Genomic DNA, 19,889 nt, shown 5'->3' with positions numbered 1-19,889 from the left:
ACTGTGCACCGTCTGTCTGGGAGACGGGATTGTCTGGAATGGGATCGGACTGTGCACCGTCTGTCTGGGAGATGGGATTGTCTGGAATGGGATCGGACTGTGCACCGTCTGTCTGGGAGACGGGATTGTCTGGAATGGGATCGGACTGTGCACTGTTTGTCTGGGAGACGGGACTGTGGAATGGGATCGGACTGTGCACCGTCTGTCTGGGAGACGGGACTGTGGAATGGGATCGGACTGTGCACTGTCTGTCTGGGAGATGGGACTGTGGAATGGGATCGGACCGTGCACTGTCTGTCTGGGAGACAGGACTGTGGAATGGGATCGGACTGTGCACCGTCTGTCTGGGAGACGGGACTGTGGAATGGGATCGGACTGTGCACCGTCTGTCTGGGAAACGGGACTGTGGAATGGGATCGGACTGTGCACTGTCTGTCTGGGAGACGGGACTGTGGAATGGGATCGGACTGTGCACCGTCTGTCTGGGAGATGGGATTGTCTGGAATGGGATTGGACCGTGTACCGTCTGTCTGGGAGATGGGATTGTCTGGAATGGGATCGGACTGTGCACTGTCTTTCTGGGAGACGGGATTGTCTGGAATGGGATCAGACTGTGCACCGTCCTGTCTGGGAGACGGGATTGTCTGGAATGGGATCGGACTGTGCACCGTCTGTCTGGGAGATGGGATTGTCTGGAATGGGATCGGACTGTGCACCGTCTGTCTGGGAGACGGGATTGTCTGGAATGGGATCGGACTGTGCACTGTTTGTCTGGGAGACGGGACTGTGGAATGGGATCGGACTGTGCACCGTCTGTCTGGGAGACGGGATTGTCTGGAATGGGATCGGACTGTGCACCGTCTGTCTGGGAGATGGGACTGTGGAATGGGATCGGACCGTGCACTGTCTGTCTGGGAGACGGGACTGTGGAATGGGATCGGACTGTGCACCGTCTGTCTGGGAGACGGGACTGTGGAATGGGATCGGACTGTGCACCGTCTGTCTGGGAGACGGGACTGTGGAATGGGATCGGACTGTGCACCGTCTGTCTGGGAGACGGGACTGTGGAATGAGATCGGACTGTGCACCGTCTGTCTGGGAGACGGGACTGTGGAATGGGATCGGACTGTGCACCATCTGTCTGGGAGATGGGATTGTCTGGAATGGGATCGGACCGTGTACCGTCTGTCTGGGAGATGGGATTGTCTGGAATGGGATCGGACTGTGCACTGTCTGTCTGGGAGACGGGATTGTCTGGAATGGGATCGGACTGTGCACCGTCCTGTCTGGGAGACGGGATTGTCTGGAATGGGATCGGACTGTGCACCGTCTGTCTGGGAGACGGGATTGTCTGGAATGGGATCGGACTGTGCACCGTCTGTCTGGGAGACGGGATTGTCTGGAATGGGATCGGACTGTGCACCCTCTGTCTGGGAGACGGGATTGTCTGGAATGGGATCGGACTGTGCACCGTCTGTCTGGGAGACGGGAGTGCCACAGGCTCGCTCCTCGCCGGGGGGTGTAGGAGGATCGGGACAAAGTGGACGGCCACACTGGGGGGCTTGTGCTTACGAGGAAGAGGCTGAGCTGGTTGCCGCTGGTCTCCGGTGTCGAGGGCAAGCTGACCGATTCAAGTTCCCAGTACCTCAGGCTGCTCTCGGCCGTCTCCAGCCACTCACCGACCTCCTGCGACTCGCGCTGGAACCTGCACCAAAAGCAGCACGAGGGGAGAGTTAGAGACAACACGACTCTAGCGGGGTTACGGGGAGCCATCAGAGAATTACACAGCACAGAAACAGGCCGTTCGGCCCAGCCTATCGATGCTGGTGTTGGTGCTCCACTCGAGCCTCCTCCATCCTTCCCCAACACAACCTATCAGCATAACCCTCTTTCTTTATCCATCATGCGTTTATCTATACTCCCTTTAAATGCGTCTGTTTTACTCGCCTCAACCAGCAACGGCAAATGGCCTCCTTCTGTGCTGTAAACATACTCTACCACAGAAAGTTGTTGAGGCCAATTCACTAAATATATTCAAAAAGGAGTTAGATGAAGTCCTTACTGCTCGGGGGATCAAGGGGTATGGCGAGAAAGCAGGAAGGGTGTACTGAAGTTGCATGTTCAGCCATGAACTCATTGAATGGCGGTGCAGGCTAGAAGGGCCGAATGGCCTACTCCTGCACCTATTTTCTATGTTTCTGTGTTTCTAACCACTCCCTGTGGCAGCGAGTTCCACATTCTCACCACTCGCTGGGTAAAGAGGTTTCTGCTGAATTCCCGATTTGATTTTGGTGACGATCTTATATTGATGGCCTCTAGTTTTTCCTCTTCCCCACAAGTGGAAAGACTCTCTCTGTACCCACTCTATCAAAACCTTTCATTACTTTGAAGATCAGGAAATGATCATTCTGTCACACGAAGCTTGTCAGAGAAAGAGAATCACCTCCTGCACTGTCGGAGGGGCAGTACTGAGGGAATGCTGCACTGTCGGAGGAGCAGTGCTGAGGGAGCGCTGCACTGTCGGAGGGGCAGTACTGAGGGAATGCTGCACTGTCGGAGGAGCAGTGCTGAGGGAGCGCTGCACTGTCGGAGGGGCAGTACTGAGGGAGCGCTGCACTGTGGGAGGGGCAGTACTGAGGGAGTGCCGCACTGTCGGAGGGGCAGTACTGAGGGAGCGCCGCACTGTCGGAGGGGCAGTACTGAGGGAGTGCCGCACTGTCGGAGGGGCAGTACTGAGGGAGCGCTGCACTGTCGGAGGGGCAGTACTGAGGGAGCGCTGCGCTGTCGGAGGGGCAGTACTGAGGGAGTGCCGCACTGTCGGAGGGGCAGTACTGAGGGAGTGCCGCACTGTCGGAGGGGCAGTACTGAGGGAGCGCCGCACTGTCGGAGGGGCAGTACTGAGGGAGCGCTGCACTGTCGGAGGGGCAGTACTGAGGGAGTGCTGCACTGTCGGAGGGGCAGTACTGAGGGAGCGCTGCACTGTCGGAGGGGCAGTACTGAGGGAGCGCTGCACTGTCAGAGGGGCAGTACTGAGGGAGTGCTGCACTGTCGGAGGGGCAGTACTGAGGGAGCGCTGCACTGTCGAAGGGGCAGTACTGAGGGAGCGCCGCACTGTCGGAGGGGCAGTACTGAGGGAGTGCTGCACTGTCGGAGGGGCAGTACTGAGGGAGCGCTGCACTGTCGGAGGGGCAGTACTGAGGGAGCGCTGCACTGTCGGAGGGGCAGTACTGAGGGAATGCTGCACTGTCGGACGTGATACCTTTCAGTGAAACAATAAACCGAGGTCCCTGTCTGCATTCTCAAGTGGACTTAAAATATCCCATGGCAACTATTTGAAGAAGAGCAGGGGAGTTCTCCTCGGTGTCTTGGGGCCAATATTTGTCCCTCACTGAAACAGATTATATGGTCACTTGGGACGTCTTGAGGTTTTGAAAATCGGGATAAAAATGCAATTTCCTTCTATCTTAATGTCAAACATTTATTTTTGCCAGCGGTAGTTTGGGAGGGTTTATCACGGACCGTGTCTGGAGTTGCAGCAGCGTCTCGAGTCGGTGCAGCTCATGGTTGACTCGGTTGTTTAAGGAGAGCCAGCCTTCCTCCAGGGTGCTGAGCTGGCCCTCCAACTCCAGGCTGCTGACAGTGGTGAGGAGGGCCTTCCCGTTCCTCAGGGCCTCGTCCACCAGGGGCTGCTTCTCATCCAGGCTGCTCCTGATCCTCTGCCAGATTCAAAAAGAACAATCAGTTATAAAAAAATATAAAAAACACGGACCATGTTTCCTCTCCTGCTGTAAAGCATCACGGGTAAATCGCTCTTTGCTTCTGAAGCAGGGTCGCAAACTCTGGTTGGATGTATTTCTCATCATCACCCAAATCATGGGCAGTCCCTCGGAATCGAGGCAGACTTGCTTCCACTCTAAGAGTGAGTTCTCCGGTGGCTGTACAGTCCAATACGGGAAATACAGTCTCTGTCACAGCGACGAGACCCGAGGTGCTCAGCGCCCTCCCGGGTGCACTTCCTCCACTGAGGCCGGTCTTTGGCCAGGGACTCCCAGGTGTCGGTGGGGATGTTGCACTTTATCAGGGAGGCTTTGAGGGTGTCCTTGTAACGTTTCCTCTGCCCACCCGAAGCTCGCTTGCCGTGTAGGAGTTCAGAGTAGAGCGCTTGCTTTGCGAAGACATGCGAACAATGTGGCCTGCCCAATGGAACTGGTCGAGTGTGGTCAGTGCTTCGATGCTGGGGATGTTGGCCTGATCGAGGACGCTAACGTTGGTGCGTCTGTCCTCCCAGGGGATTTGCGGAGACATCATTGGTAGCATTTCTTCAGTGACTTGAGGTGTCTGCTGTTCAGGGTCCATGTCTCTGAGCCATACAGGAGGGCGGGTATCACTACAGCCCTGCAGACCATAAGCTTGGTGTCAGATTTGAGGTCCTGGTCTTCGAACACTCTCTTCCGCAGGCGACCGAAGGCTGCACTGGCCCACTGGAGGCAGTGGTGAACTTTGTCGTCGATGTCTGCCCTTGCTGATAATAGGCTCCCGAGGTATGGAAAGTGGTCCACGTTGTCCAGGGCTGTGCCGTGGATTTTGATGACCGGGGGGCAGTGCTGTGTGGCAGGGTCAGGTTGGTGGAGGACCTTTGTCTTACGGATGTTTAGTGTAAGGCCCATGCTTTCGTACGCCTCAGTGAGGATGTTGACAATGGCTTGCGGTTCAGTCTCTGAATGTGCGCAGACATAAGCATCATCCTCGTGCTGTAGTTCGATCACTGTATTTCTCGAGGCTTCATCCCAGGATCCCCTGCCTGCAAATGCTCGCCATTGGTCACCCAACATGTCCATCACAGTGCCCCGGCCCCACACTTCTGCCATTGGTTACCCAACATGTCCATCACAGTGCCCCGCCCCCACACTTCTGCCATTGGTTACCCGACATGTCCATCACAGTGCCCCGCCCCCACACTTCTGCCATTGGTTACCCGACATGTCCATCACAGTGCCCCGCCCCCACGCTTCTGCCATTGGTTACCCGACATGTCCATCACAGTGCCCCGGCCCCACAATCCTGCCATTGGTTACCTGACATGTCCATCACAGTGCCCCGGCCCCACAATCCTGCCATTGGTTACCCGACAAGTCCATCACAGTGCCCCAGCCCCACAATCCTGCCATCGGTCCATCCTTGTGGCGCTCTGCCTTCCCACGGCCAATTGGAATGTGTGAACAGCCTCTTCATTCCTCAACCGGATGATCCTTGACCGTCATTCAAGCAGCCTTCTTCGCCCCCCCCTCAACCAATCTCTAATAGTTTTATAACTCAAATAAAATCTGCAAAGAATTAAAAAAGAAAATTTTTCTAAAACCTGTCCAAGCCGGATGGGTTGCACCTCAACAGAGCCGGGACCAGTATCCTCGCTGGGGGGCGTTTCTCGTAGGGAGGGTTTAAACTAGCTTGGCAGGGGGATGGGCACCGGAGAATAAATCCAGAAGGGAGAGAAGCAAAGCTGGAATTGGAAAGCAGAAAAGTAGAAAGTGAATTTAGAAGAAACAAAGGCTGGAAAATAGACAACGAGGCAGTTTTGCACCACTAAATGATATATACTTAAATACAAGGGGTTTAGGGAAGAAGGCAGATGAGCTGAGCGCACAGATAGACACATGGGAGTATGATATTATAGCTATTACTGAGACATGGCTGAAAGAAGGGCAGGTATGGCAGCTCAACGTTCCTGGTTACAGGGTTTTCAGACGGGATAGAGAGGGGGATAAAAAGGAAGAGGGAGGATCGCAGTATTGGTTAAAAAAACAATTACAGCTGTGAGGAGGGATGCTATGTTAGAGGGGTCGTCAAACGAGGCCATATGGGGTGAATTGAAGAACAAAAAAGGGGTGATCACACTGCTAGACCTCCAAGCAGTCAGAGGGAGACAGAAGAGGAAATATGTGGACAAATTGCTGCCAAGTGCAAAAACTATAGAGCTATAATAATGGGGGATTTCAACTACCCTAATATTAACTAGGGGCAGTGTGAATGGTACAGAGGGTGTGGAATTCCGAAAATGCATTCAGGAGAACTTCTTTAGCCAGTTTGTATCAAGCCCAACAAGGGAAGGGGCGGTTCTGGACTTGGTTTTGGGAAATTAAGCTGGGCAGCTGGAAGGGCTTTCAATGGGAGAGCATTTTGGTGCTCGTGATATAATTCAGTAAGACTTAGGGTAGTTATGGAAAAGGACAAAGGGGGACCAGGAAAAAAGTTCTCAATTAGGGAAAAGCCAATTTTGCTGAGCTGAGATGGGATTTGGCCAAAGTGAACTGGAAACGGCTACTTGATGGTAAATCAGTGTCCGAGCAGTGGGAGGCATTCAAGGAGGAGATCCTGAGGGTGCAGAGCAAGTATGTTCCTTTAAAGAAAAAGAGTGGGACTAACAAATCTAGAGCCCAATGATGTTAAGGGACATACAGGGTAAGATAAAGAAAGAATGGGAAGCTTGATAGGTCAGTCCCGGGATGGCGGGACTGACCTATCAAGAAAGACTGGATCAACTGGGCTTGTATTCACTGGAGTTCAGAAGAATGAGAGGGGATCTCATAGAAACGTTTAAAATTCTGACGGGTTTAGACAGGTTAGATGCAGGAAGAATGTTCCCAATGTTGGGGAAGTCCAGAACCAGAGGTCACAGTCTGAGGATAAGGGTAAGCCATTTAGGACCGAGATGTAGAGGAACTTCTTCACCCAGAGAGTGGTGAACCTGTGGAATTCTCTACCACAGAAAGTTGTTGAGGCCAATTCACTAAATATATTCAAAAAGGAGTTAGATGAAGTCCTTACTACTAGGGGGATCAAGGGGTATGGCGAGAAAGCAGGAAGGGTGTACTGAAGTTGCATGTTCAGCCATGAACTCATTGAATGGCGGTGCAGGCTAGAAGGGCCGAATGGCCTACTTCTGCACCTATTTTCGATGTTTCTATGTTTCTTAAGTAAGATATCGAGAACTCAATATTGCAGAAACTCTAGAGGGGTGCAATTAAAATAGATATCAGGAAAGCAAAGAGAAAGCATGAAAGAATGTTGGCAAGTAAAATCAGGGAAAATCCAAAGATGTTTTATGGACACATTAAGAGCAAGAGGATAACTAGAGAAAGAGTGGGGCCGGAGAACTTCGAACGTTGTACCTTTGTTTAAAAAGGGAGGAAGGGATAGACCGAGTAATTACAGGCTAGTCAGCCTAACCTCAGAGGTGGGAAAATTATTGGAAAAAATCCTGAGGGACAGGATAAATCTTCATTTAGAAAGGCAAGGATTAATCAAGGGCAGTCAGCACGGAAGTTAAAGGAAGGTCGTGTTTGACTAACCTGATTGAATTTTTCGAGGAGGTAACCAGGAGGGTCGATGAGGGCAGCGCGTATGATGTAGTGTGTATGGATTTTAGCAAGGCTTTTGATAAGGTCCCACATGGCAGACTGGTCACGAATGTAAAAGCCCATGGGATCCTGGGCAAAGTGGCAAGTTGGATCCAAAATTGGCTCAAAGGCAGGAAGCAAAGGGTAATGGTTGATGGGTGTTTTTGTGACTGGAAGGATGTTTCCAGTGGGGTTTCGCAAGTCTCAGTGCTGGGTCCCTTGCTTTTTGTGGTATACATCAATGACTTGGACTTGAATGTTGGGGGTATGATTAATAAGTTTGCAGATGTTACTAAAATCGGTTGTGTGGTTGATAATGAAGAAGAAAGCTGCGGACTGCAGGAGGATATCAATTTACTAGCCAGGTGGGCAGAACAGTGGCAAATGGAATTCTATCTGGATAAGTGTGACATAATGCAATTGGGGAGGGCTAACAAGGCAAGGGAATACATGGTATAAATGGTATAAATGGTACGATGCTGAGAAGTGTAGAGGAACAAAGGGACCTGGGAGTGCAGGTCCACAGATCCCTGAAGGTAGCAGGCCAGTAAGGCGGCTTATAGAATACGTGCCTTTATTAGTCAAGGTATGGAATACAAGAGCAGGGAGGTTATGCTTGAACTGTATAAAACACTGGTTAGGCCACAGCTGGAGTACTGCGTGCAGTTCTGGTCACCACATTACAGGAAGGATGTGATTGCACTGGAGAGGGTGCAGAGGAGATTTACAAGAATGTTGCCTGGACTGGAGAATTTTGTCTATGAGGAAAAATTGGAGATGCTGGGTCTGTTTTCTTTGGAACAGAGGAGGCTGAGGGGAGACCTGATTGAGGTGTATAAAATTATGAGGGGCCTGGATAGAGTGGATAGGAAGGATCTGTTTCCCTTGGCAGAGGGCTCAACAACCAGGGGGCATAGATCATAAATTTAAAGTAATTGGGGGGGAGGTTTAGAGGGGATATATTGAGGAAATTTCTTCACCAAGAGGGTGGTGGGAGTCTGCAACTCGGTGCTTGAAAGGGTGGTGGAGGCAGAAACCCTCGTCACATTTAAAAAGTACTTGGATATGCACCTGAAGTGCCGTAACCTACAGGGCTACGGACCTAGAGCTGGAAGTGGGATTAGGCTGGGTGGCTCTTGGTTGGCCAGTGTGGACAGGATGGGCCGAAATAGCCACCTTCCGTACTGTAAACGTCTTTGATTCTATGATCGGGATCCTGTTTTTTGGTGGCAGTGCTGTTCTGGAGAGTAATCTTTAATTCCTAGAGACCCCACGGCAATCCTGAAGGGTTGGCGTCTTAGTGATTCTACTCTGAAGATGCCGACCTTTGACGGTGCTGTCTCCCAAACCCATCCCGTCCCTTGAGACCCCCGCTTGATAACCACCGCTCATTCAACACCCCGCGTGTGTGCCGTACATACCTGCTGCAGCTATTCAAGGGTCTGAACGGCCTGCTCTCGCTGCAAGTGTGAAGATACTAAGCAGAGGTTAGATAAGATTCAAACACGGTAGATACGGAGGCAGCCTGCGGGCTGGAATCATCGCCCCCTGTGTAGAGTCTGGCTACGCGACAATGGAGCACATTCCCAGCCCATCTCACCACCACCACCAGCATTAAGCACAGGCCCCAATCGGCAAGGTGACACCGCGGCAAGTCTCACCTGAAAGGTGCCGATGTGGTTGGTCAATCGCTCTTGGGTGTCTTGCAGCAGCCCAAAGGATGGGACTGCAGAGCTCAACGCCTCCATCTCCTTCATCAGCAACGAGTGATCCGCCTCGAATTCGGTCCAAGCCTCCAATTCAAAATCAAAGAGAGACAATTAATGGAGTCAGTTCCACAAACAACTTCTACATCAGGAATCAATTAATGGAGCAATTAAGGGGAGACAAGCGTATGAGGGAGAAGGGAATAGAGGGTTATGCGGAGAGATTTCGATGAGGGAAGACGGGAGGAGGCTCGAGTGGAGCACTAAACGCCGGCATGGTCTGGTTGGGCCGAATGGCCTGTTTCTGTGCCGTATGTCCCGTGTAATCCTGTGTAATGTCCATCATCAAAACTGAACATCAGGAGGCACCTAATGGAGCAATGTCCATCCTCAGTGGCTCTCACTGGGGTACAGGTCCCCACTTCTAGTCGCGAACATCACTAAAAGCAAAAGAAATACTTGCATTTTTGCAGCTCCTTTCACAACCTCAGGAGGTCCAGAAGTGCTTTACAGCCAAGGAAGCACTTTTTAACGTGTAGTCACTGTTGTAATGTGGGAAACGAGGCAGCCGATTTGCGCACAAACTCCGACAAACAGCAATGTGATAATGACCAGCCAATCTGTTTTACTGATGTTGGTTGAGGGATAGATATTGGCCAGGACACTGGAGAGAAACCCCCTGCTCTTCTTCAAATAGTGCCATGGGATCTTTTATATCCACCCGAGAGCGCAGACTGGGCCTCGGTTTAACATTCATCAGAAATACGGCGCCTCCGACAGTGCGGCGCTCCCTCAGTACTGCCCCCCTCCAACAGTGCGGCACTCCCTCAGTACTGCCCCTCCGACAGTGCGGCGCTCCCTCAGTACTGCCCCTCCGACAGTGCGGCACTCCCTCAGTACTGCCCCTCCGACAGTGCGGCGCTCCCTCAGTACTGTCCCTCCGACAGTGCGGCGCTCCCTCAGTACTGCCCCTCCGACAGTGCGGCGCTCCCTCAGTACTGCCCCTCCGACAGTGCGGGGCTCCCTCAGTACTGCCCCTCCGACAGTGCGGCACTCCCTCAGTACTGTCCCTCCGACAGTACGTCTCCCTCAGTACTGCCCCTCCGACAGTGCAGCACTCCCTCAGTACTGCCCCTCCGACAGTGCAGCACTCCCTCAGTACTGCCCCTCCGACAGTGCTGCGCTCCCTCAGTACTGCCCCTCCGACAGTGCGGCGCTCCCTCAGTACTGCCCCTCCGACAGTGCAGCGCTCCCTCAGTACTGCCCCTCCGACAGTGCAGCGCTCCCTCAGTACTGCCCCTCCGACAGTGCAGCACTCCCTCAGTACTGCCCCTCCGACAGTGCGGCGCTCCCTCAGTACTGCCCCTCCGACAGTGCAGCACTCCCTCAGTACTGCCCCTCCGACAGTGCGGCACTCCCTCAGTACTACCCCCCTCCGACAGTGCAGCACTCCCTCAGTACTGCCCCTCCGACAGTGCAGCACTCCCTCAGTACTGCCCCTCCGACAGTGCAGCACTCCCTCAGTACTGCCCCTCCGACAGTGCAGCACTCCCTCAGTACTGCCCCTCCGACAGTGCGGCACTCCCTCAGTACTGCCCCTCCGACAGTGCAGCGCTCCCTCAGTACTGCCCCTCCGACAGTGCGGCGCTCCCTCAGTACTGCCCCTCCGACAGTGCAGCACTCCCTCAGTACTGCCCCTCCGACAGTGCAGCACTGGGAGTGTCGGCCTGGGAGTGCTCAAATCCCTGGACCTTGTGCTTTTAACCAATTTATTGACGGGCACTGTCAGAGGTTTGCGTGCGGGGCTGAGCCAGGGCGGAGGGTAGACCGGGGCCGCCTCGACTCCACACATTCCTACCTGAAGGGCAGTTTCCATCCGGACTCCGTGCAGCAGGGCCCGTGACTGGAGAGCAACCTCGTCCTTAACCAGCGCCAGCCACGCGTCCCGGCTGTGAGCGACAATCGGTTCCGGAACGTTCTGAGCAACCTGCTCCACCACAATCAGGTGATTTGCCAGCCGACAGAAGAAAAGCTGCACCCACAGAGAAAGAAACAAAATCAGCCCCATTGTCACTGGCTCAGTACATCACAGTGCAAACATCCTGCTCCGAAAGCATTTGGGCCTTGGTTTGACTCCCTGAATCATAGAAATTTACACCATTCGGCCCATCGTGTCCGCGCCGGCCGACCAAGAGCAACCCAGCCTAATCCCACTTTCCAGCTCTGGGTCCGTCGCCCTGTGGGTTACAGCACTTCAGGTGCACATCCAAATACTGTTTAAATGTGGTGAGGGTTTCTGCCTCTACCACCCTTTCAGGCCGTGAGTTCCAGACCCCCACCACCCTCTGGGTGAAGAATTTTCCCCTCAAATCCCCTCTAAACCTCCCCCCAATTACTTAAAACCAAATGTCCCCTGGTTGTTGAGCCCTCTGCCAAGGGAAACGGGTCCATCCTATCCACTCTATCCAGGCCCCTCATCATTTTATACACCTCAATCAGGTCTCCCCTCAGCCTCCTCTGTTCCAAAGAAAACAGACCCAGCATCTCCAATCTTTCCTCATGGCCAAAATTCTCCAGTCCAGGCAACATTCTTGTAAATCTCCTCTGCACCTTTTCCAGTGTAATCACATCTTTCCTGTAATGTGGTGACCAGAACTGCACGCAGTACTCCAGCTGTGGCCTAACTAGTGTTTTATACAGTTCAAGCATAACCTCCCTGCTCTTGTATTCTGTGCTTCGAATAATAAAGGCAAGTATTCCGTATGCCTTCTTAACCACCTTATCCACCTGGCCCACTACCTTCAGGGATCTGTGGACATGCACTCCAAGGTCTCTTTGTTCCTCTACACTTCTCAGTGTCCTACCATTTAATGTGTATAACCTTGCCTTGTTAGCCCTCCCCAAATGCATTACCTCACACTTCTCCTGATTGAATTCTATTTGCCACTGTTCTGCCCACCTGACCAGTTGATTGATATCTTCCTGCAGTCTACAGCTTTCTTCTTCTTTATCAACCACACAGCCTATTTTAGTATCATCTGCAAACTTCTTAATCACACCCCCAACAAGTCATTGATATATACCACTGGATACAGCCTTCCAGTCACAAAAACACCCATCAACCTGACGGACTGACAGGACCGATGTGCTGTTAACCACTGCTGTTGACTCTCACTGGGGTACAGGTCCCCTCCCCTGAAGGTGCTGACTCTCACTGGGGTACAGGTCCCCTCCCCTGAAGGTGCTGACTCTCACTGGGGTACAGGTCCCCTCCCCTGAAGGTGCTGACTCTCACTGGGGTACAGGTCCCTCCCCTGAAGGTGCTGACTCTCACTGGGGTACAGGTCCCCCCCTCCCCTGAAGGTGCTGACTCTCACTGGGGTACAGGTCCCCCCTCCCCTGAAGGTGCTGACTCTCACTGGGGTACAGGTCCCCTCCCCTGAAGGTGCTGACTCTCACTGGGGTACAGGTCCTCCCCTCCCCTGAAGGTGCTGACTCTCACTGGGGTACAGGTCCCCTCCCCTGAAGGTGCTGACTCTCACTGGGGTACAGGTCCCTCCCCTGAAGGTGCTGACTCTCACTGGGGTACAGGTCTCTCCCTCCCCTGAAGGTGCTGACTCCCACTGGGGTACAGGTCCCCTCCTCCCCTGAAGGTGCTGACTCTCACTGGGGTACAGGTCCCCCCCTCCCCTGAAGGTGCTGACTCTCACTGGGGTACAGGTCCCCTCCCCTGAAGGTGCTGACTCTCACTGGGGTACAGGTCCCCCCCTCCCCTGAAGGTGCTGACTCTCACTGGGGTACAGGTCCCCTCCCCTGAAGGTGCTGACTCTCACTGGGGTACAGGTCCCCCCCTCCCCTGAAGGTGCTGACTCTCACTGGGGTACAGGTCCCCCCCTCCCCTGAAGGTGCTGACTCTCACTGGGGTACAGGTCCCCCCTCCCCTGAAGGTGCTGACTCTCACTGGGGTACAGGTCCCCCCCTCCCCTGAAGGTGCTGACTCTCACTGGGGTACAGGTCCCCCCCTCCCCTGAAGGTGCTGACTCTCACTGGGGTACAGGTCCCCTCCTCCCCTGAAGGTGCTGACTCTCACTGGGGTACAGGTCCCCTCCCCTGAAGGTGCTGACTCTCACTGGGGTACAGGTCCCCCCCTCCCCTGAAGGTGCTGACTCTCACTGGGGTACAGGTCCCCCCCTCCCCTGAAGGTGCTGACTCTCACTGGGGTACAGGTCCCCTCCTCCCCTGAAGGTGCTGACTCTCACTGGGGTACAGGTCCCCTCCCCTGAAGGTGCTGACTCTCACTGGGGTACAGGTCCCCCCTCCCCTGAAGGTGCTGACTCTCACTGGGGTACAGGTCCCGGGGGAAGGGGCAGGGGTGGGGGGGAGTTCTCGCGATCAGGAAAGGGACGCGAGTCTGTGACGAGGTGGTCTCAGCTTTCTCCGTGGGACTTTGAAGGGCACGCCCGTTCCTGCTCCCGGGTTAAAATGGCAGCTAGTTCCCAACAGACAAATGTCAAAGGCCAAGCCGGCCTTCGCTGGGCTTCCCTGCCGCCTGCTCAGGAGAGTTGGTTAAAATTCCAACCGGCCTGCTCCTGGCTGGGCAAGTAACCCGGGTGAATTTCACATTCCCCCCCCCCCCACCACCGCCCAGGCAGGACAGGGGTTAAAATCGCCCCACCAACCCCGCAAGAGGCTTTGGAAAGTTTCAAGGCGTGGGTCAAGGAGGGGCTGATGCGGTCCCTGGTGTTGAGGCCGAGAGGACATGATCTGGAGTGTGTTTGACCTGCACTAAGTGCCATATGCTACATGCAAACGTGTCCACATCCCTGGCAAACACAGGGGAGAGGGGATACTAGAGTTCTGTGTCATCAAACTCCAACCTTCAGCTGCAGGCTCAACCCTGCGACGATCTGTCCTTCAGCCACGCCAAGATATCGCAACCTAACCCTCAGTCATAGCAGCTCCCCTCTTTTCCTTCGCATGCTACACCACATTTCTGCAGAGCCAGAGCCAGGACTAGCAGCTCGTAAATCTGCAGAAACAGATCCAATGCCACACTGCGATTGTGTGTGGAAATTCATGGTCTCCTGCCTACTCTCGTTCTCACACAGACTTACTAATCTGTGAAAGCTAGTTTAGTGCAAGGCCCGGATTTGGGGGTGATTGATGCGGGGTGGGGTACCGAACAGAGACCCAATTATTTCTCGGCTGCCGATCAATGAACACTCCACCACAAGAACATAAGAAATAGGAGCAGGAGTCGGCCATCTTGCCCCTCGAGCCTGCTCCGCCACTCAATAAGATCACGGCTGATCTGATCATGGACTCAGCTCCACTTCCCTGCCCGCTCTCCATAACCCTTTACTCCCTTATCTCTCAAATATCTGTCTATCTCCGCCTTAAATATATTCAATGACCCAGCCTCCACAGCTCTCTGGGGCAGAGAATTCCACAGATTTACAACCCTCTGAGAGAAGAAATTCCTCCTCAACTCAGTTTTAAATGGGCGGCCCCATATTCTGAAACTATGCCCCCTAGTTCTAGATTCCCCCCACGAGGGGAAACGTCCTCTCTGCTTCTACCCCTCAGTATCTTACATGTTTCAATATAACCACCCCCACAAATTACCCATGCTTCCTTTCCTGTGGAACTGGACCCTACAACAAATGGACGTGACCGAGAGGGAATACCTTGTAGCTCTGGAGGTGGCTCTGTAAATCTCCGACATTTTTAGTTAGAAGTCTTGCTTCCGGATCAACCCTCTCCTGTCCACACTCCACCAGGCCGGCGAGACCCTGCACCAGACAGTTGTACTGACTCATCACCACCAGGCTGTGCCCGATCTCCCTCCGCCGCTCCCTCACACACACTCTAGTGTCGTCAAGGATTTCCTTTCAAAGCAGAAAGAGGTTCTAGTCACACCACAGGAACAACAATGGCTTGCGTTTATATAGCAGCTGGAACAGAGTAGAACAGGAGCATTAGCAAAAAAAGAAATGACACTGAGCCACATACGGAGATATTAGGGCAGGTGACCAAAAGCTTGGTCAAAGCGATAGGTTTGAAGGAGCATCTTGAAGGAGGAAAGAGAGGCGCAGAGGCTTACGGAGAGAATTCCAGAGCCTAGGGCCCAGGCAGCTGACGGCACGGACACCAATGCTGGAGCGACGGAAATCGGAATGTGAAAGAGGCCAGAATTGGAGGAGGACATAAACCGCAGAGGGATGGAGGAGATCGCAGAGATCGGGAGTGGCCAGACCATGAAGAGATTTGTACACAATGTCGAGAATTCTGAAATTGAGGTGTTGCCGGACCGGGAGCCAGTGTCGGTCAGCGAGCAAAGGGTGGACGGGACTTGGTGCGAGTTGGGGACACGGGCAGCAGGGTTCGGGTGAGCTCAAGTTAAAGGAGGGTGGAGGACGGAGGTGTCCGGGGGGAGCTTTGGAATGGTCACGTCTGGAGGTAGCACAGGCGAGGACAAGGGGTTCAGCAGCAGATAGGCCCAGACAGGGGCGCAGATGGACGACAAGGCAGAGGGAGATCGGAGAGTGCGGACAGAGACTGTCACACAGCCCACTGATAGGACAGGGTGGGACAGGAGCAGGGACTGGTGTTTGTACCTCCAGCTTGTCCATGTCCTGAGTCGCTGCAGCTTCCAGATTACGTCGCTCTCCTTCGGCAATCATGGCCAACACCTGGTCCTCGAGGGGCTCCAGCTCACCCTCCATCTCCTCAACCAACTGCAGCAAACAGTATCAATCGTCAACAGAGAGAGGGCAACACAGCCAGGAACTCAACCATATATCGTTAATCAAAGCACACATATCCCACAGCCCTCACTGTGACACTGATATGCCCCACACCCCTCACTGTAACACTGATATACCCCACACCCCTCACTGTAACACTGATATACCCCACACCCCTCACTGTAACACTGATATATCCCACATCCCTCACTGTAACACTGATATACCCCACACCCCTCACTGTAACACTGATATACCCCACACCCCTCACTGTAACACTGATATATCCCACACCCCTCACTGTAACACTGATATATCCCACAGCCCTCACTGTAACACTGATATACACCACACCCCTCACTGTAACACTGATATACACCACACCCCTCACTGTAACACTGATATACCCCACACCCCTCACTGTAACACTGATATACCCCACACCCCTCACTGTAACACTGATATACCCCACACCTCTCACTGTAACACTGATATACCCCACACCCCTCACTGTAACACTGATATACCCCACACCCCTCACTGTAACACTGATATACCCCACACCCCTCACTGTAACACTGATATACCCCACACCCCTCACTGTAATACTGATATACCCCACACCCCTCACTGTAACACTGATATACCCCACACCCCTCACTGTAACACTGATATACCCCACACCCCTCACTGTAACAGTGATATACCCCACACCCCTCACTGTAACACTGATATACCCCACACCCCTCACTATAACACTGATATATCCCACATCCCTCACTGTAACACTGATATACCCCACACCCCTCACTGTAACATTGATATACCCCACACCCCTCACTGTAACACTGATATACCCCACACCCCTCACTGTAACACTGAAAAACCCCACACCCCTCACTGTAACACTGATATACCCCACACCCCTCACTGTAACACTGATATACCCCACACCCCTCACTGTAACACTGATATACCCCACACCCCTCACTGTAACACTGATATACCCCACACCCCTCACGATAACACTGATATATCCCACATCCCTCACTGTAACACTCTGCTATACCCCACACCCCTCACTGTAACACTGATATACCCCACACCCCTCACTGTAACACTGATATATCCCACACCCCTCACTGTAACACTGGTATACCCCACACACCTCACTGCAACACTGATATACCCCACACCCCTCACTAACACTGATATACCCCACACCCCTCACTGTAACACTGAAAAACCCTACACCCTTCACTGTAACACTGATATATCCCACACCCATCACTGTAACACTGATATACCCCACACCCCTCACTGTAACACTGAAAAACCCCACACCCCTCACTGCAACACTGATATACCCCACACCCCTCACTGTAACACTGATATACCCCACACCCCTAACTATAACACTGAAAAACCCCACTCCCCTCACTGTAACACTGATATACCCCACACCCCTCACTGTAACACTGATATACCCCACACCCCTCACTGTAACACTCGCTGATATACCCATCACTGTAACACTGATATACCCCACACCCCTCACTGTAACTCTGATATACCCCACACCCCGCACTGTAACACAGATATACCCCACCCCCTCACTGTAACACTGATATACCCCACACCCCTCACTGTAACTCTGATATACCCCACACCCCTCACTGTAACACTGATAAACCCCACACCCCTCACTGTAACACTGATATACCCCACACCCCTCACTGTAACACTGATATACCCCACACCCCTCACTGTAACACTGATATACCCCACACCCCTCACTGTAACACTGATATACCCCACACCCCTCACTGTAACACTGATATATCCCACATCCCTCACTGTAACACTGATATACCCCACACACCTCACTGCAACACTGATATACCCCACACCTCTCACTGTAACACTGATATACCCCACAGCCCTCACTGTAACACTGAAAAACCCTACACCCTTCACTGTAACACTGATATATCCCACACCCATCACTGTAACACTGATATACCCCACACCCCTCACTGTAACACTGAAAAACCCCACACCCCTCACTGTAACACTGAAAAACCCCACACCCCTCACTGTAACACTGATATACCCCACACCCCTCACTGTAACACTGATATACCCCACACCCCTCACTGTAACACTCGCTGATATACCCCACACCCCTCACTGTAACATTGATATACCCCACACCCCTCACTGTAACACTCGCTGATATACCCCACACCCCTCACTATAACACTGAAAAACCCCACTCCCCTCACTGTAACACTGATATACCCCACACCCCTCACTGTAACACTGATATACCCCACACCCCTCACTGTAACACTCGCTGATATACCCATCACTGTAACACTGATATACCCCACACCCCTCACTGTAACACTCGCTGATATACCCCACACCCCTCACTGTAACACTCGCTGATATACCCCACACCCCTCACTGTAACACTCGCTGATATACCCCACACCCCTCACTGTAATACTCGCTGATATACCCTGCACACTTCATGAACAGAATTTCTAGCCACAGCCAAATTCAACACCTCCTAAATCTGCAGAATTTGATCCAACGCCATTGTGGGTTTCTGCTCTGAAATGGTCTCCTGAGTACACTCGAACACACACACGCAAACGCGAACACACACACACAAAGCTCGCAATTTGTGAGGGAGCGGTGACAACAGCAGCTTGCATTTATACAGCGCCTATAACACAGTAATACTTCCCGAGCCACACAAGTAGATATTAGGAACGGTGACCAAAAACTTAGTCAAAGGGTTAGGTTTTAAGGAACGTCTTAAAAGGAGGAAAGAGACGTAGAGATCGGATAGGTTTAAGGAGGAAATCCCAGAGTTTGGGGCCCAGTCAGCTGAAGGCACTGCCGCCAATGATGGAGTGATTAAAATCGGGGGATGTGCAAGAGGCCAGGATTGGAGGAGTGCTGAGATCTCGGAGGGTTGTGGGGCTGGAGGAAATTACAGAGATAGGGAGGGTCGAAGTCATGGAGGGATTTGAAAACAAAGATGAGAATTTAAAAAATTGAGGAGTTGCTGGACTGGGAGCCAATGTACGTCAGTGAGCAACAGGGGTGTGATGGGTGAGCGGGACTTGGTGCGAGTTAGGATAGGAGCAGCAGAGGTTTGGTTACGGGTTACGTTTATGGTTTGTGGAAAGTGCTCGGCCAGCCAGGAGTGCGTAGGAATAGTCAAGTCTGGAGGTAAGGAAGGCACGGATGAGGGTTTCAGCAGCGGATGAGCGGAGGCAGGGGCGGAGACGGGCAATGTTACGGAGGTGGAAATAGGCGGTGATAGTGATGGGGAGGATGTGAGATCAGAAGCATAGCTCAGGTTCAAGTAGGACGGCAAGAGAGTGAATGGTCTGGTTTGCCTCGGAGTGGTAAGGGAGAGGGATGGAATCGGTGACTTGGGAACAGAGTTTGTGGCGGCAACAGAAAACAATAGCTTCAGTTTTCCCAATATTTAGTTGGGGAAAATTCTCATGCTCATCAAAGGAAAGAAAGACTTGCATTTCTATAGCGCCTTTTCAACCTCAGGATGTTCCAAAGCGCTTTGCAGCCAATGAAGTACTTTTGGAGTGTGGTCACTGTGGTAATGTGGGAAACGCGGCAGCCAATTTGCACACAGCAAGCTCCCACAAAGAGCAACGCGATAATGACCAGATAATTTGCTTTTGTTAGTGATGTTGACTGAGGGATAAATATTGGCCAAAACGCCACGAATAACTTCCCTCCTCTTCTTCGAAATAGTCCTTTGGGATTTTTTTTTTTACATCCACCCGAGAAGGCAGACGGGGCCTCGGTTTGTCGGACAAGCAGTGCGACCAATCAGAGACAGTAGAGGGGTTGAGATGATGGGCAGCATGTAGCTAAGGAATAAGGAGGGGGCCGAGGATAAATCCTTGGGGACTCCAGAGGTAGCAGTGCAGGAGCGGGAAGAGATGCCGTTGCAGGTGATTAACTACGAGAGGATAGACAAGAATGGAAGCAGGGAG

The 19,889-nt window shown here is 52.8% G+C and overlaps 1 protein-coding gene across 1 annotated transcript in view; it reads right to left on the bottom strand.

Moving 5' to 3' along the window:
- Nucleotides 1-15,841, bottom strand: part of LOC139262804 (nesprin-2-like) — a 59,041-nt gene extending 43,200 nt beyond the window's left edge. The window contains exons 1-6 of the mRNA XM_070877957.1: nt 15,721-15,841; nt 14,791-14,991; nt 10,962-11,135; nt 9,059-9,190; nt 3,520-3,716; nt 1,573-1,705 (exon numbers count right to left, since the gene is read on the bottom strand). Of these exons, the coding sequence (XP_070734058.1) occupies nt 1,573-1,705; nt 3,520-3,716; nt 9,059-9,190; nt 10,962-11,135; nt 14,791-14,991; nt 15,721-15,828 (945 nt within the window). The 5' untranslated portion in view covers nt 15,829-15,841. The remainder of the gene's footprint in view (nt 1-1,572; nt 1,706-3,519; nt 3,717-9,058; nt 9,191-10,961; nt 11,136-14,790; nt 14,992-15,720) is intronic.
- Between the last annotated feature and the right edge of the window lie 4,048 nt (nt 15,842-19,889).

This window comes from Pristiophorus japonicus, chromosome 4 (genome assembly GCF_044704955.1).
Source record: "Pristiophorus japonicus isolate sPriJap1 chromosome 4, sPriJap1.hap1, whole genome shotgun sequence".
Taxonomy (NCBI): domain Eukaryota; kingdom Metazoa; phylum Chordata; class Chondrichthyes; family Pristiophoridae; genus Pristiophorus; species Pristiophorus japonicus.
Note: the sequence above shows the minus strand (reverse complement) of the source record. Positions and strands in the feature narration are given on the sequence as shown.